The 17261-nt window shown below is 31.1% G+C and overlaps 2 protein-coding genes across 2 annotated transcripts; both read right to left on the bottom strand.

Annotated features, from left to right (window-relative positions):
* Window positions 1–750: 750 nt before the first annotated feature.
* On the bottom strand, window positions 751–3878 carry LOC101220617 (actin-7). The gene is made up of 5 exons (XM_011659465.2): window positions 3641–3878; window positions 2708–2779; window positions 2174–2567; window positions 1473–2086; window positions 751–1385 (listed from the first exon to the last, which is right to left on the bottom strand). Exons 2-5 carry the CDS (start codon window positions 2765–2767, stop codon window positions 1320–1322), a joined length of 1134 nt encoding a protein of 377 aa, XP_011657767.1. The 5' UTR covers window positions 2768–2779; window positions 3641–3878; the 3' UTR covers window positions 751–1319.
* Window positions 3879–12176: 8298 nt separating this feature from the next.
* On the bottom strand, window positions 12177–13205 carry LOC101220855 (RING-H2 finger protein ATL78). Its single transcript, XM_004148594.3, has one exon. The coding sequence runs from the start codon at window positions 13095–13097 to the stop codon at window positions 12441–12443; it is 657 nt and encodes a 218-aa protein (XP_004148642.1). The 5' UTR covers window positions 13098–13205; the 3' UTR covers window positions 12177–12440.
* Between the last annotated feature and the right edge of the window lie 4056 nt (window positions 13206–17261).

Here is a 17261-nt window from a genome sequence, read left to right as displayed (position 1 = left end):
ACGTTTATGACGAAGTTGAATGCCTAAATTTGGTAATTGCGTTTCCCTTAGTAGTTGTGTGTTCAATTTTCAAATACGCACTTCTAGTTCTAATGGCACCATTAACCCTCAATTATTTTTCCACTCTCCATATTAGTTTCCATTACCATAACATCAATACTAAATATTAGAAAATAAAAATAAAAGCACCACTTTCACTTTTTCTTGTATCCCCTTTAGGAGGGAACAAAAACCCTACTCTCAAAAGTCCACATATGTATATTCGGGTCTACCCACTATAGTTTAAGAGCTTAGGCATACTACAAGAGTCCGAACTTCCTGGTATAGTTTAAGCTCGGCTCTTCAGTGTACTCCACATCAATGTCAGTTGTATCACACTTCCCACCATGGGGGTCTTCGAGGCACTTCCTTGCTCACACTAAACAATTGTCTATCACAAATACTAGTACAGCCCACACTCATGTGAGTGAAACAAACTTAAAACCAAATTTCACTGCATGTGCCCACTTCCAGCACAAATATTTAACCAATTTTGTTTAAGAAAAAAGATGTGTATAATAAAAGTTGATTACTAAATTATAAAGGATGCAAAAGCTATCTCATTAAAGATTGAAAAAACAAAGAGAATAATCCAATGAGGGAAAAACAAACCACAAGAATACAGAAGAATAGATGTCATACAGGCAACGAACGTATGAATTTACTACACTAATATTTAAGAATAGACCAAACATAGGGGAAGAGGAATCATGAAAGAGAGACTTCTCTGAAAAGCTCAAAAAGGCCGCAGAGAATTTAAGATTTATAAAATTCAATACCAAGTTTATGACCGAAAAACTGACACTAATATTTCGCATACAAATAAATATTAACATTAATGTTCTCAGGAGAAAGAAAGGAAAAAAAACCTTCAAAAAAGAAAAGAAAATTGAAAGAAGAAAAAATATATATTTAGGAAAAGCATCACCAATCACTCTTCTGCTACAAATATCCCTAAATAAAAAGAAATGGTTGAACCACAGAGATGACAGAACAGAATAGAACAGAATCCTTTTTTGCCCAAATCTGGAGGGTCACACCACAGCTATTTGTAAGCTTCCAACAGGCCACCAACACCCGTATGAATGGAGAATCAAATACCATTTGAGATACAACAAAATGTAACACAATCCCTTCAATTCAATAGAACAGACCCCCCCTTTTTCTTCTTTGACGCCAACCAATCTCAGTTCAACATTACATGACACAAAAAAGCCAACTAAAGGGAAATAACTCACCATCATCATCATCTTCTTCATCATCAAAGAAATTGATAGAGCTTAGAAGCACTTCCTGTGAACGATGGATGGGCCAGATTCGTCATATTCACCCTTTGAGATCCACATCTGATACAACAAAATGAAATGGATGAGTATACTTTGTGAATTGGATTAACAACGACAGTAAAATACTATGTGGAATAGCAGATTTACCTGCTGGAAGGTACTTAGAGATGCAAGAATAGACCCTCCAATCCAAACACTGTATTTCCTTTCGGGTGGTGCAACGACCTTAATCTTCATGCTGCTGGGAGCAAGGGCTGTGATTTCCTTGCTCATCCTGTCTGCAATGCCAGGGAACATGGTTGAACCACCACTGAGGACAATGTTTCCATAAAGGTCCTTTCTGATATCTACATCACACTTCATGATGGAGTTGTAAGTAGTTTCGTGGATTCCTGCAGCTTCCATACCGATGAGAGATGGCTGGAATAGAACTTCTGGGCAACGGAATCTCTCAGCTCCGATGGTGATGACTTGTCCATCAGGAAGTTCATAGTTCTTCTCAATAGAGGAACTGCTCTTTGCAGTCTCGAGTTCTTGTTCGTAGTCAAGAGCAACATATGCCAGCTTCTCTTTCATGTCACGGACAATTTCCCGTTCGGCAGTGGTGGTGAACATGTAACCTCTTTCAGTGAGAATTTTCATGAGAGCATCAGTAAGGTCACGACCAGCAAGGTCCAAACGGAGAATGGCATGAGGGAGGGCGTAACCCTCATAGATGGGAACAGTGTGACTCACACCATCACCAGAATCCAGCACGATACCTGTACAAAGTAGGTTCTTTTATCAATACCAAATTATATAAGTTCAGAATTAAATAATTGCCACTCAAATGGAATACATATGCATACCAGTGGTACGTCCACTAGCGTAGAGGGACAGAACGGCCTGGATGGCAACATACATAGCAGGCACATTGAATGTCTCAAACATGATTTGGGTCATCTTTTCTCTGTTAGCCTTTGGGTTGAGTGGAGCCTCAGTCAGAAGCACAGGGTGTTCTTCGGGAGCAACACGAAGCTCATTGTAAAACGTGTGATGCCAAATCTTTTCCATGTCATCCCAGTTACTGACAATACCATGTTCAATGGGATATTTCAAGGTAAGAATACCTCTTTTGGACTGAGCTTCATCCCCAACATAGGCATCCTTTTGGCCCATCCCAACCATGACACCAGTATGCCGGGGACGACCAACAATACTGGGGAAAACAGCCCTAGGAGCATCATCACCAGCAAAACCAGCCTGAATCATAAAGCATGACATTAAATTAGGAAGATAAAGATGGTTTTCACCGTTATGAAAAGAACTATAAAATCCTTGGGAATGAAGAAAATCGGACACAAACACAAGCACATACACTATAGAAGAACAAATAAACTTACCTTCACCATTCCAGTTCCATTGTCACAGACGAGGGGCTGAATATCCTCGGCATCGGCCATTTTTTTCAAAACCTGCACAAAACGTGTTAAAAATAGAAGTTGAATAAATAAGCCACACAAAGCAATCTCTTAAAATATTCATTTACATTCCATAAATTCAAGTCATAGAATTGATCATCCCAGATTCATGAAATAATACAGGAAGAACCAACATACTACTTTCAAAACAAATAAAAGAATCCAGACACAAAAAAACCAACCCGGTAATCGAATATCTTAAAGATCTTACTAATGAAAACGATTAAAGTTCCAATTTTTGTATAATGCAAGATCACAAGCTGACCATAAACTCTAACCATATCCAATTTCAGATCGAGAAGCTACGTGAACTGATCTAAGATATAAAAATAGTACAAAAGCAGAGTATACAAAGCAACTAAATCATCCCAAGCATGAACCAGAACAGCGAAACAAAAAATAAAACAGATCGACAACGAAAAACCCAACTCAGTTCGTCCTAAACAAAAACATGCAGTAATCAACAGAAAGCCATCCAGATATGCCGGATTACAGAATTGCATGCAGAAATAAAAGAGTGCACAACTCCAAATCCTAGATCTCAGTTCCGTAAGCACAGACAATCAAAACCCAAATAGAAAATTTCAGATCAGCAAACAAACAGAAGGAATCTAGGTAGATTGTACGAACAAAAACCTCGGATCCAGGGCGATTTAAAACAGAATTCCAAAAGAAACAGCAAGATCAGCCAAAATTGAAGAACCCCATAAGGGAAAATGAGTTAAAAGCAATAAAGTAGAGAAATGAGAGACGAAAACAGCATAATTTGGGAAAAGAACGAAACCCCAGATAGGGGAGTGAGAAGATGAAGTAGAAAAAAGAAAAAAAAAAAAAGGAAGAAAGAAAGAAACGAACCTTGGATTAAAGAGAGGCGAATGAATGAATGAAGGAAGGAAGGAATGAAGAAGAAGCCAACCCTCCAAAGAAGGTCGGTCTGGGTGAGAGAAGAGTGAGTGTTGTCGACCTAGGTGAGTTGAAAGACGAGAATAAGAGGAAGAGGAAAGAAGAGAAATGGGGGTTTATAAACAGAGAGAGAGAGGGAGGAGGGAAAGAAGGGAAATGCAAATGCAAATGCAAATGCGAAGGAAATGAGAAATTTGGAGAAGGAATCATTTCGACCACGAGAAAAGATAGGGTGACCTGGCTGACAGCCTTTCCCAGCCCCATTCTTCCTTTCTTCTTCCTTTCTTTTTCCTCTTTTTTCATTTCTTTTATCTCCACCGTTCGATCATTTATTTTCGGCTTCGGCTCCGCTTCGGCTTCCGCTTCCGCTTCCGATTCCTAAGAATTTCGAATCCGAACCCCCAAAGGCCAAATTTTTTGAATTTTGAAAATTGAATTTGTGTTTTGTGTTTTGTGTTTTTTGGTTTTCTGATTTCGCTTTCATTCACCTCTTGTGGTCTCTCTCTTTAGCCCTTTCTTCAATTCATAATTTTATATTATGTCCACACAATTTCTATAAATATTAATCATAATAATTTTTTAATTGGAAGTAATTTCTTCAACACCTTATAAAATATGAACGGTGAGAAATTTTATTTTTTTTTCATTCAACCATTTTCAATAACTACTATGTGTTTCAAAATCTAACCATATAAAATATTTAAAACAATATATATATATATAAATGTTATTGTAGGATTATAATTTATTTGCTTCCTAAAATAGCATACCTAACAATTACTAAAATATATTATTTGTTTAGTTTAAAAGATACAAATTCTCCTATATCAATTGTTGTATTAAAATAATTATATTGTAAATTGATATTATAATAACGTTGAGACAAATGATTCAACATATGAATGACCTCTAAAAATTCACTTTAGCTTATTGATTTCAGAGTTAGAACCATAAAAAATGTGCACTGCTGTTACGATTAAATTTATGGATATAATTCATGATTGGGTGATTTTTTTTTTCCAAATTGCACCTCCATTAGTCTTTCTTGATGGAAGATGCGATTGTCTTTTGAATTGTAATTTCTCTCTTTGAGTACATTAAAACATGCTATATTTTAGTCGAATCATGTTCGTTGCATCTTTCTTAAACAAATAGCTTTATTTATTTATTTTTATAAAAAAGATTCACAGTTATACAATAATACAAATTTGTGTTCAAACCTTCCAACAAAAGTGAGATGGTATATAATGCTTTAAGAAATATAGAAACTCATAGGTTAAAAAAATTACTTAGAACATGAATAGATGGAAACATTGATAAAGGGACACATTACACATACACCTAACCAAACGATTATTGTACTAAAATGAAAAGGATTGAAGTTTGGAGACAAACTTAAACATTAAGAATTGTTTCAACCAAAACAATGTTGCTATGGGGACACAATGATCAAACATTTACCTTTCCATTTAAGCCCAAATGTGATGATTTCTTTAATTTTCATTGACCATGTGTTCCTTCATGAATAGTAAACTTCTTCCCAATCCCTTTACTTTAGTGTACCCAACCCATTCATTTACTCTAAATCTCATAATTTATATTTTGAATATTCTCCACAACAATTTTATAATATAGCTTACACATGTGGGTGATTTCATCTAACTAAGATCTCACATACAAAATAAAGATTTGTTAATAATGTATAAAAGTTGTTGTATAGGCTATCTTAGAGAAGCTCTAATAAGACTTATATAGGTAGGCTCAAGTCTAGGAGGATTTGAGAATCGAGGATTGGAGTTAATGTTTGACATCCTACAACCTCGGGAGAGTCATATATATTCATCTTGACATCAACAATGTTACATGTAAGATAATAAGTGATATATAGAGGAAGGGTTTTATATAAATAGCTCAATTTGTCACCTTATTCCATCCCAATTCCCTCTTGTTTCTTTGGTTATATCACCTTTCATTCTAGGAGAAATCATGCACAAAATCAATCTAAAATTTATACAACATTCATGTTGGTTGCCTCTAGTCTTATATTAAACTAAATTATATGCAATATATATATATAGATATATAGATATGTAATACAAGAAACTAATTAAAGACATTTTTTTTAGAATATTCAATAAAATTGAGGAGATTGATTAGATTATTAAAAAAGTGATAATTGAATGAAGAAGGGCACATAATGTGAAGAATAATTCTCATTCTCCTTCAATGTTCGAAAGGGGATTTTACAAAAAGCATTTAACTTTTATTTTTCTTCCTTAAGGAGATTGCAAAGTGATTTTGTGAGACTTTAAAAAATATTTCATGCCTTGCTTTTAAGATTGCATGTGCAAACATGTGCTCAATGTCTTCCAATATAAACTGTCAGTGCAAATTGTTGGACAGTTTGGTTGGTCTATGACTTTATATAAAATTATTATTCTTCTCATTATTTCTTTATTATTAAACTATGTGAAAATAGATCTCCATATATAAATCATTTCAACACAACACAAAACTTTCAGATATACATCAATTTCAAATCCACATTTATATATACATATGTGTATTCATTCCTCCAATATATAAATTAAGAGAGGTGGGGATTAATTTACACTTTTTTCTCAAAAACAACTTTTATTTTATAATATACTCTCTTATTTAGAATAAGTTGTTTTTTATCTCTTAGTGGCAAACCATTACTCCATCTCTAATCTTCATCATTTATTATTTTAATTGGATCTTCCTCTCAATTTTGGACATTGTGATTTTGTAGTAATTTATAGTGTACACGTCTTTAGAAGTCAACTTACATTGTATGGTTGAGAAGAGTAGTTAAAAGGTTTATAATAAGTAGTTAGATCCATGTATACTTGTAATCAATATATACACGAATGAGAACGAAAATAAAAATGAAAAATGGAAGAATGTGTTTAATGCCCTAGACTTGGGATTTAGATTTGAGTTCATAATTCACATTATTAGCAACTAATGACTCCTCAACATTTTCATGCGTTATGTTTTACCTGACTAGCTACATCATTCTTGCTTATCTTGAAAAGCTTCTAAGAGCGAAAGTCATCCCACAAACCAACATGTGTACTTTAAAAGATGTTGGTAATGTGTTTAAAAGTAAAAGTAGGCTTACTTATTATGTTAATTGTTGCATCTCTCGTACTCAAGATTTTGGATTTGTCATCCAATTGTCCCAACATTTTCCCTGCATCCTTGCAACTGTTAGTCCTATGTTATTTATGAGGATTGAATTTAGAAAACTAAATTTCACATATCTTTGGGACTTAAAAGCTTCCAAAAGAAAACTAAAATAGGGCAATGTTTGAAAAAGGGACCATAATTTATAATGTTTGAACATCATAACACCAAGTACCTAAAATAGTAGAAACCAAAGTGCACTATTATTCATTTTCTTTTTTAATTACTTGCAATAATGCTTAGAGAAGTAAAAGCTTGATTACGTTGCTAGGAAAAATGTTTACAAGTGGATAAAAAAGTTGAACCAGCTAGGCTTATAAATGCCCTCACACCCAACTTCATCCAATCTCCTATTTATTACATCCTCCATCTAATTCATATGTTTTCATTTCTACTCAAACACTCACTTATAAAAGATTTTAGGTTTGCACAAACATAGACGTGGAACTCCTTATAGTCACAACAACAATATAACTCAAACTATGAAACATATCGTATCCCGATCCTTAACATATATATAACATAAATTCAACTCTTTACAAATTAATCTCGCTAGACTATGTACAACATTCTTGAGTTATTCGTTCAAACATCCAAACTAAGAAAATCATCTTTATTTGTTTATCTTTGTGTAATTAAGAAAGAAAAATGTATCAAGATTCAATAATCTGAAAAGAAAAAGAAAAAAAGAAAAGTTAGAAATGTGAGTTGGAAATGAAAGTGGGGGGAGGTGTGTGTGTAGAAGTAAATTAGAAGCAAAGATTATTTATTAGTTATAAAGTTTGTAAAGTGGGGTTTGGTAGTGAGTTTGTGTTTTTCTTTTAGGTTTAATAATGTATTGTGTGTATTGTTGTAGCCTTCAAGCACACAACTACACACTACAACACTCTATTCTCTCCATCTTTGCCATTATTCATTATTCTTATTACTTCATTTTCAAAATTACACCCTCATTCAATCCAATTATCAAACCTTTTTTCTTTCTTTTCTTTAAATATACCTTCAACATCTTTTTCTAATTATTATTACTATTGTTATTGTTATTTAACCATTGGTGAGAATGTTGAAATGTATTTTTGAAGTATATTAATTAGTTATTCAATCTACATGAATTATGTTTTTTTTTTTTTCGTCCTCAATCCCCTTTCTTTGATCGATGCATATTGCTATTGGTTATTATTTAATAGAAAATGTAATAATGTTGATAGAATCATCATTTCATTTGAATCTTTTATTGTTTTAGAAACATTATATGATAAAATCTGAATATATGCTAAAAAATAATCAAAGTCTATTTGTGTCTATTAGAAGAAAAAAACAATAATTGAAAATAATTTTGAATTAGAAACAGTCCCTATAAAAACCCTTTTTATATAATATTAAATCATCTAAAGTTATTTTAAATTTTTTTAATAATACATCTCGAATTATTAACTCAAAAGAAAAAAACAATTTTGCATTAATAATATTTGTTTGAAAAGAAAAAAAACTCATTCTCGAAACCCATTAAAATGACTGTTCATTTTTCTTCTTCTTTTCTAGGGAGGTAGTGTTTATTATTATTATTATTATTATTTGTGGTTGAGAACATGTCACACATGATGATATTATTCTATGGATTTCATTTATCTAGGATTGGATATTCATTAGGATCCATATATAAACCCTAATTTTAAAAAATGTATTTTTGGTATTAGCATTATTTAGGTTATGTACGAAAGAAGTGTTAAGAAATGGGAAAATGAGAGGAAAGAAAGAGTAGTGGTGAAGCAACGAGGGAATGGGCCATAAAATTGAATGCATATTTAGAGGCCCACTCCTTTTGAAAGCTTCAGCTTTGTTTTTGTCATTCAGGATTTGGTGATGCTGAGAGTTTCTCTTCTCACAAATTGTGGGTCAGATTGGAGTACGGTCTCCTCATTTAATTCTTTAACTCCACCTTTTGCTTATTCATTCACCTTTTCCCTACTCTTTAATTCAATCATATAATCTTTACTAGTTCTAATTTGCTACTTACTTTCTATCTTTCTATGAACCCAACCCAACTGTTTTAAATTCAAATCAAAATTGGTTCTTCTATTTGTAGTGAACATGAAATCTATTCTCACCTCGCCTTTAATTGATTGCTACTAATAATAAAACATTCACATTTCTGTGTCAATGGACCATACCATAATATAATTAAATATGGTATACAATTGAAATGACATAAAGAAATGGGCTGAGGCTACATTACTTATGGACTACAAAATGGAGGCCCATAATGACAAAACACAAATATTGAGTCTCTAACTATTTTAGCCTATCCAATTTGATTAATTTCATATTTGTATAATTGGATATAGTTGGACAACACTTATCACCATTCAATCATTTATCACACTCATATTCTGTTTATAATTTCCATTTAATCCAAGTTTGTTGAAAAATGAAATCTTCACGTATGGTTAAGTATGGTTAAGTACGGTTAGTTAAGTCACGAACGATCAAGTTACTTGCAGTTGAAACCTTTAATATATAGAAAAAGAGAAATCGCGAATGAAATCAATAAAAGTTTGAACCTCATTCCAATTTTTCCGACCAGTCGTTTCCAAACTATAAGGGAGTCAAAGTTCAACAAACAAGCCAAGAGTTCTAGAGATATTCATACAAAATCCCAACAAGTTCAACCAACCTAATTGTGCACAATAAATGTTTTTATTACCAAACAAAAAGTATCATAATGTTATAATTTTGAATATTAATCTTTATAATAAATAAAAAAATTTAAACTTGGTCAAGGTGGAAATTCAAATTTTTTACTTTTGTTCTAAAATATAATACATTAATTAGTTAAACTAGTTGGCTTGAAGATTATTTCTTAGACAGCATAACTCAACCTTTTGTTATGATAAAATCTATTTTTATTTACGTGCTTTGATACATGTCTTACTAAAATTGTCCAATTATGAGATGTTTATTAGAATCATTTGAAGGAAATATTTTTAAAGGTAAATCAAACCTAGTTCGTGTACTCAAAATTGATTTTGGAGGAATTAGATGATAAGTGAACTTTTATTTAGTGATTGATCGAAAATCACTCTCAAAATAGTTAACTAATAATATAAACATATATCAACCAATTAAATCATTAAATGAGAAAGGAAACACATTACCTTACCAAATGAGCTATAAAGCAACCTTTTGAATTCAAAAAGTAACAGAAACATGAATTCTAGAATGATATTAGAAACGAGGATAGCGACAATTGAGTCGAGGTCACATACACAGCACCAACAAAATCCCACAAACAATGAAAAAAGGAAAAAAAAAAAGAACCTTTGCACATGGTACAATGCCATAAGTAAGAAGACTCATATCACTCCCAATTAGAGCATTATATATATGCATATGGAGTAGGGGTGTTTTTAATTTTGCATATAAATGGGGTGTGTGTGTGTGTATGATTTTGTATTATGTCCTCTTTACCAAACCCAACATGTGAAGTCTATCATCCAAATTCTCCCTTTTTAGTACAATTTATGTTTTGCTTTTCACCCTCAGCTTCCATTTCTATTCCCTCTCATGTCTTCCTCTTTTTCTCATTGATTCTTTCTTTCTTTTTTGATGCGATGGATTCAAATTGTTCATCAAAACTTTTTATGGATGAGTTTCCCACTGTTTTTGGAAATTTTAACAACTATATAAGTAATAATATATTAGAACATACAACATATATTACTTACTTTTTCTCTCTTTTGATAGGTGAGTTAAGTAAATTAAGATTATATTATAACATTAAATCCTTTTATCGGTTGTGACAATTAAACACATAAAGAAAGAAGTAAACGTTCTTTTTAAATTGATAAAAAGTAAAAGTTGTAAGATACATTATGAACGTTTAAGAAAAATTATGGACAAAATTCACCTACCTCACTTTCATCATATGCCTCAATGGTGAAATTTTATATTTCAAGAGATGAGATTGCATGCTAACGAATAAATATGCAAACGAGTGTAGTGGTAAAATCTTTCTTAATAAACAGAAATTATAATAGTGTATTTATAAGAAGATAAACTTAAGATTTTATGTATTAAGCTTAGAAAAAAGCAATCGGGTCAATTGGGGAAAGACAAGGTTAGGTCTCTACGAATAGTGTAGGACCTTGAAAATAGGTTGTCTTAAGTCCTTCACACGGTAGTTGCTTTCTTTCTTTAGATCCAGCTAGGTCTTAAGTTTGGAAACTTATTTTTAAAAATTCACATTTAGATAGTGTCGGTCTCAAAATTACTCATAACAATCAACATATTAAATCACTACCCTGAATATGTTCAACATAACCGATTGATTACAATTCTTTTGGGGGGCAATGACACATTAATTTAGTGTTGGTTTTTGAAATTTTGCACAAATTGAGAAATGGGAAACAATTAGCCAAATAGTTTAAACTAATTTCACACCCTGGTTCTTGCTGGACTCTTAAAAGAAATCTCACCCACTTATGCAAATAAAGTTTTCAATAATTGATTGAATCCAAAAAGGTTGTTCTTCCACTTCCAACATCTTAAAGATTAATTATTATTTTCCCAGAATTATTGAATCTAACAAATAATCTTTTCATCCTTTTTCTCCAATTAATTAATTTCTTGCCATTGCCAACCAAAGTAATTTACTATTATTCTTCCACTAAATGAAACATTTCTTCTTAACAACCTCACAAATATTCAAAACAAACTTATCCATTAATCATCTCATTTTCTTCATCCACACCCACTTCTTTCATAATCTTAAATTCAATCATTATTGTTTACTTTAATTTAACCCTTCTTTTTTTTACAACCACAAAGTTTCTAATTAACCTTCCCTCATTAAACATCCGATATCTACCTCATCCATCACCACTACATTCAACATTCATAATGTAATTGAATCATTGTTGTTTACTTGGTTCAAATTTAAAATCACAATTCCAATTTTAAACTTCAACCCTTTATAATTCATTCTATTTACTCTCTAATTTTTACAAAACCATGCCAATGACTCGGTGTGGTTTTGATTCTTTTAATTTGACTCGCCAAAAAATATTTTTAAATTTATATAGGTAAAAAGCTAGAATATTGACGTTAATTTTTCCTTTCAATCAAATTTTGTATTATTAAGCTTAATAAATTGGTAAGAGGTTAAATGTTCAATTCACAATGTCGTCTACTAAAAAATAATTTTTTATTAGCTTTTCTATATTCAAATATTACAAGGTAAGTTGAGTGGTGCTAAACAAGATCAAACAATAAAAAGGTATAAATATAATTATAATGAGCCAAAAACTTTTAATTTCATTGGAAGGAAGTGGAAAAAGAAAAGATATTTACATTTGAATAGGTAGACTAATTAATCTTAGCTTAACTAGACCTTTAATTTCCTTGTAATCCTAATTAATTTTTTTATAAAAAAAAGTTGGTTACTTGTAGGCAAAAGCAAAAGCAGCCAAAATGCTCCATCAATCACAAAAAACAACCCAACCCCACAGTCCCAATCAGCTAAACCCCACTTCCCACTTCAATCTCATCTACTCATACTTTCCCTATAGTTATTTATCATACCTTCCCTTTCCACCGGAGCAATAACAACATTCACCCCCACCTCCTCCGCCCGCGGTGGTTCTACAGAGGATGAACTCTCTGCTGCCGTTGTCACGTGCGTCTCCTGGGCGCACCCGGCGGTGATCTTATGGCAAGTGTCAGTAAGGCAATTGCGGCACTTGGGGCAAGAAGTATGGGAACTCAACCACTTATCGATGCAATGAACATGGAATCCATGATAACACTTAGGCAATACACGAACCCGATCCCCAGCTTCAAACTCCAACAAACAAATCACGCACTCCCCATCAATTCCCCTCAATTTATTCCCTTCTTTAGAGTACTCAACTGTTGGGAATTTCTTCAAGACGTTTCGTCGAACACCTTTCGGGTGTACCACTAAGGCCCCACCACCACGCCCCCCTGACACCGTGGCTAGCAAAGTGGAGCACCTCAAGGCGCATTTGAGGATGGCGTTGAGACCCAGAGAACAAATTAAAGCGCAGAGTAAAACTGAAAGAACCATTACTACGTTCATGTCGAAGCTACCGAACCCAGGACGGGGCTGTGCTAGCTCCGGAGGAGTGGCGGCCACCGTGGCGGAGGGAATGAGAAACCTCCTTGAATTAGAGATAGACATATTGAAAGATAGGAATGTTGAGAATTGTAAATTAAATTTAGTTGTTTGGGAGAATAATGAGGGAATTTATATAGAAAAAGTGAAATGAGTGGATTGTGGGGATTGGGGGATTGGGGGAAGAAGAAAGATGACGTGTCTTTATATATACATATTTAAATAATGGACTGTCCTCTTTTTTTGTTATTATTACAGTTTTAACTTTTAGTTTATGACTTTTATTATTATCATTTTTTAAAAAAATAGTTCTTTTTTGTCTTTTTTTTTTCTTTTCTTTTCTTTTCTTTTAAAAGCTTTATTCACTATGAATTTTATAAAAAAGAAAGACACCATTTGTGTAAAACAATCCAATTTTTACTTAACACTAAATTTGATTTATTTCAACCTTTTGATTGATGAAAAACATGTAGACTTGACTTGACACACCATAAATGTTGGGAAAGTTTTTGGTATTTTTGTAGTATTAGATTATGGGTAATTAATAATTTGTGAACTCATTCTCATTCCTTAATTACGTGGGGGGCCTACACAATATATTTGTAACAAATGTCCTTTCTCTCTCTCTTTTTACTCTATACCTTCAATTCTCTCTTCTTCTTCTTTTTCCATCCTTCCTTCAACCTTTCATTATTATTTATATAAATTGCACTGAAGTGAATCTTATTATGTCTTCTTTTTTTCTTAATATTTATCATTTTATATTTTTATATTCAATCAATAACACATCTCTTTCATTTTTTAATTAGTTTTTACTCTATTTTCTTTCTCTTAAAAAGTTTACAGTAATGTCATTTAAATTTACCTTTTTTTAGTTTGATTTGAAGTTAAAATACTAGCACGTTCTAAGTTAATTGAAGATATTTCTCAAATTTTTAATGGATTTTAGTGATTTAGTTGAAAACAATAATAGTATAACATGAAATGATTTTAGTTGGTGATTTAGTGTGGTATTTTGTGGGACATTTAGGAGAGGAAAAGTGCGTCGTGGTAGGGAAATTGGTTATAGTAAAGTTTGGTCTCTTATTAGATTTTATGTATCTCTTGTTAGACCTTAAACTTCAAACATCTTTTATAATTATTCTATTCATAATATTTTACACATTTGGATTTTTTTTGGTTGGTTTATTTTTTGTTTCTTTTTATATATCTATGCTTTTTAATCTTTATTTTTTCAATAAAAGTTGTTATTTTTTTCATGGAAACATTGTTTTGTATCAAACCAATATAAACGTACAAGTGAAAGAAATTTCATTATATCAACATTAGATTACTCATACTTCTACCATTTAGTTTAAGAATATATATTTAAGATATGTATAAGGTTGGCTAACAATTCTTTTTTCTTTTCCTTCCATAATTACCTTTAGCAGTCAAGATTATGAATGAATTTTCAATTATGCATTATTGATCTTTCTCATATTCTCTTGCAATCGAGGAATATGACAACAAATATTAAAATTTTACACAAATAAAAAAAAACCAACTTTAAGAATTACGATAATGATTTTCATCATCATATATTTTGAGAGTGATGGTTGTGACTACCTATCTAAAATTTAGTATTTAATTTGTTTCTTGACACTCGAATATTGTAAGAATATACAATTTTTTTAGTACAATTAGTCGAAGAAAACTAGTTGAATACTCACTAATATATAAATAATATAGTGATAGTTGTAGTTTACTTTCTCAAATTTTTAAAACTAAAAATTAAACAATTAAAATTTAATCAAGTGTTAAAATTGAATCCACCGTTGGAGAAATTCGAGTTTCAACTGAAAAATAACTTTCAAACTTTGTGTGATTTTTTAATTTCTACGATTTATAAGTTAGTGAAATTTATAAGTTGATGGATTTTAACAATTTTTGTAATTTGTGCTAAAAGTTGGTGTGTAAAGTCAAAATCAAATAAAGCATCTTTGATTTTTCAACATTGGGCTCTAAATTGTTTACTATTGGGAATGTTTTCCTTTGTCCCATCCTCCCCAAAATATTTAATCCTTATCCAAAATTAATTTCCTCTCTTTATTACAATATTATATTATTTTTCAAATTTACTGTAGAAAAAAAAAGAAACTATTTAAATATATATATATATAACTAAAAACATTGAATTTACGATTTTGTAAATAATTTTAATATTTGGTTGATTTGGTAAATAATTTTAATATTTTGTTATTTTGAGAATGTTCTTCACATTTCTTTTAATCCATTGGTCAACGATATATATCTTGAGTGGCTAAATATCACCGTGCTTATATTTACCCTACCATTTTTGTTAGTTTAATCATAATTTATTTTGTTATTTTTACGATTGTTCCTTAAACTTATTTTGTGTTTGATAGTTAATTTTCAATTTTATTAAGTAGGAGTTTGACCTAATTAACATGTTTAAAATTAATAGCTTAACAAAACTATAAATGGAAGGTTTAAGGTCTTCTAAGAACATAAAACTTAATCTCATATCTTAAAAGATCATTTAATACATCAAAAGATGTTAGACTAATTATATTTTTAAAGTTTGGACACCTTTTAAATTCATACAAAAAAATAAATAAATACAAATATTCTTTTACTTCATACTAACCTCAAAATTAATTCTTAAAAAAGATTCTCCTTTTTTCTTTAAAAGAACCAAGTGATGGTGGTAAAAAAATTTGAGCAACTAACTTTCTAGTGAAAAAGAAATGTTTCGTAGTCGTATTGATTTAGATCAATCTCTCATCCTCACCTATTTAAGAAGGTTCTGTTGAGAGGGTCGTAAGGGGTAAAGTTGGCATATATATATCCAACTTTGAAAAGGTGCAAAGGGAGAGAAGAATCCAAAAATATCCCAAATGTAGAGATATTTTGGGTAGGTGCTTTGATTTGAATTGATCATAAAGGAAGTAGTTAAAATTTTGTGTAAGGTAGAAATATAGAATGATAAGGAAGTTAAGATTATGATTAAGATGGATGTTAATAATGTCATAATCAAGTTGGGATGATAAGCCACCAGATTCCCAATTAAAGATATTATTCTCTAGTGGGTTCCAATTGCAAACCATCCCTTTAGATCAACAGCTCAAAATGCCTAAAAGCTTTGATCTTTATATATATATATGTTTATATGCTTTCTTCAAAACCCATTAATTTAAAACCCCAAAAGTTCAACACTGTTTATGATATTCAATTTTCTTTTCTTTTTTACAATCATACTTAAATTTTGTGTTACAGCAGTATCCAACTATCCTATATAAATAATTTCTTCTAATTAATAGGCTTTCTTAAACTTTTTTTTTAAATGTCAAAAAAATTGCTTCTGTTTTTTCTTTTTTTCCTTTTTAATTTAATCCAAACAAATTATAGATTTAATTAAAAATAAAATAATTATCAAACAAAATATAAAATATAGAAATGGGTGTGTTTGGATGAGCTTAAAATCAATATTGCTTCGTAGATAAGGATTGAAGAATAATTTTGGCAAACTTTATTTATTCGGCCCTACCCCTTTTTTTCTTTTGGTACGTGAACTTAATTTCTTTTTCTTTTCATCCAAAAAAGAGAAGAAGAAAAAACTCTAATATTCTTTCTATTAATTACTTAATGACTTCAGTTTAAACGTAAATATGTATATCATGTTTATTAAATTAGTAACCAAAAAGAAATGTCTAAACAGCAAATTAGAGAGCTCATCTCTGTATATTTTATAGGTTTTGTTTTGTTCGTTTGGGTATTAAAAATTAAGTTTCAATTTACATACGATTTCAAAGTATATACCTTCAACCCAATAGGTCAAAAATAAAATTGGGAAACACTGATTAAGATTCCATGTTCCTTCTTGTAGCCACCCCAATTCCCACCTAGCTTAATTTTTAAAGCTCAATTCTAACAAGAACTGGTGTATCTACTGATTGTTTAGGATCTATTGTTATATATGTGAATTCTAGAGGTACACTACTCTCATTGTTGTGAAGACTACCTATCAAATCATTTGGTACTATGGAATTAGTGGAAGCATAAAGGCAAAAGTTTATTAAAAAGTTTTCAACACATTTAAAATATCTCCAATGTTACACACGCGTTCTTGTACTGCCACATATACTTACATATGTTCACGGTGTAGAATAGAATGAATTTGAAAATCACGCTTTGAGTCTATAAAGTTCAGCATAATATAAATCTTTC

Source organism: Cucumis sativus, chromosome 6 (assembly GCF_000004075.3).
Source record: "Cucumis sativus cultivar 9930 chromosome 6, Cucumber_9930_V3, whole genome shotgun sequence".
In the NCBI taxonomy this organism is placed as follows: Eukaryota; Viridiplantae; Streptophyta; class Magnoliopsida; order Cucurbitales; family Cucurbitaceae; genus Cucumis; species Cucumis sativus.
Note: the sequence above shows the minus strand (reverse complement) of the source record. Positions and strands in the feature narration are given on the sequence as shown.

What these genes read in the sequence shown, in the direction of transcription:
- LOC101220617 (XM_011659465.2), bottom strand. Translation starts at nt 2,767, where the DNA reads ATGGCCGATGCCGAGGATATTCAGCCCCTCGTCTGTGACAATGGAACT. An exon ending in CGCTAGTGGACGTACCACTG is followed by an intron (nt 2,087 to 2,173) that starts GTATGCATATGT and finishes TACTTTGTACAG; the next exon opens with GTATCGTGCTGGATTCTGGT. An exon ending in CTCTAAGTACCTTCCAGCAG is followed by an intron (nt 1,386 to 1,472) that starts GTAAATCTGCTA and finishes TTGTTGTATCAG; the next exon opens with ATGTGGATCTCAAAGGGTGA.
- LOC101220855 (XM_004148594.3), bottom strand. Translation starts at nt 13,097, where the DNA reads ATGTCTATCTCTAATTCAAGGAGGTTTCTCATTCCCTCCGCCACGGTG.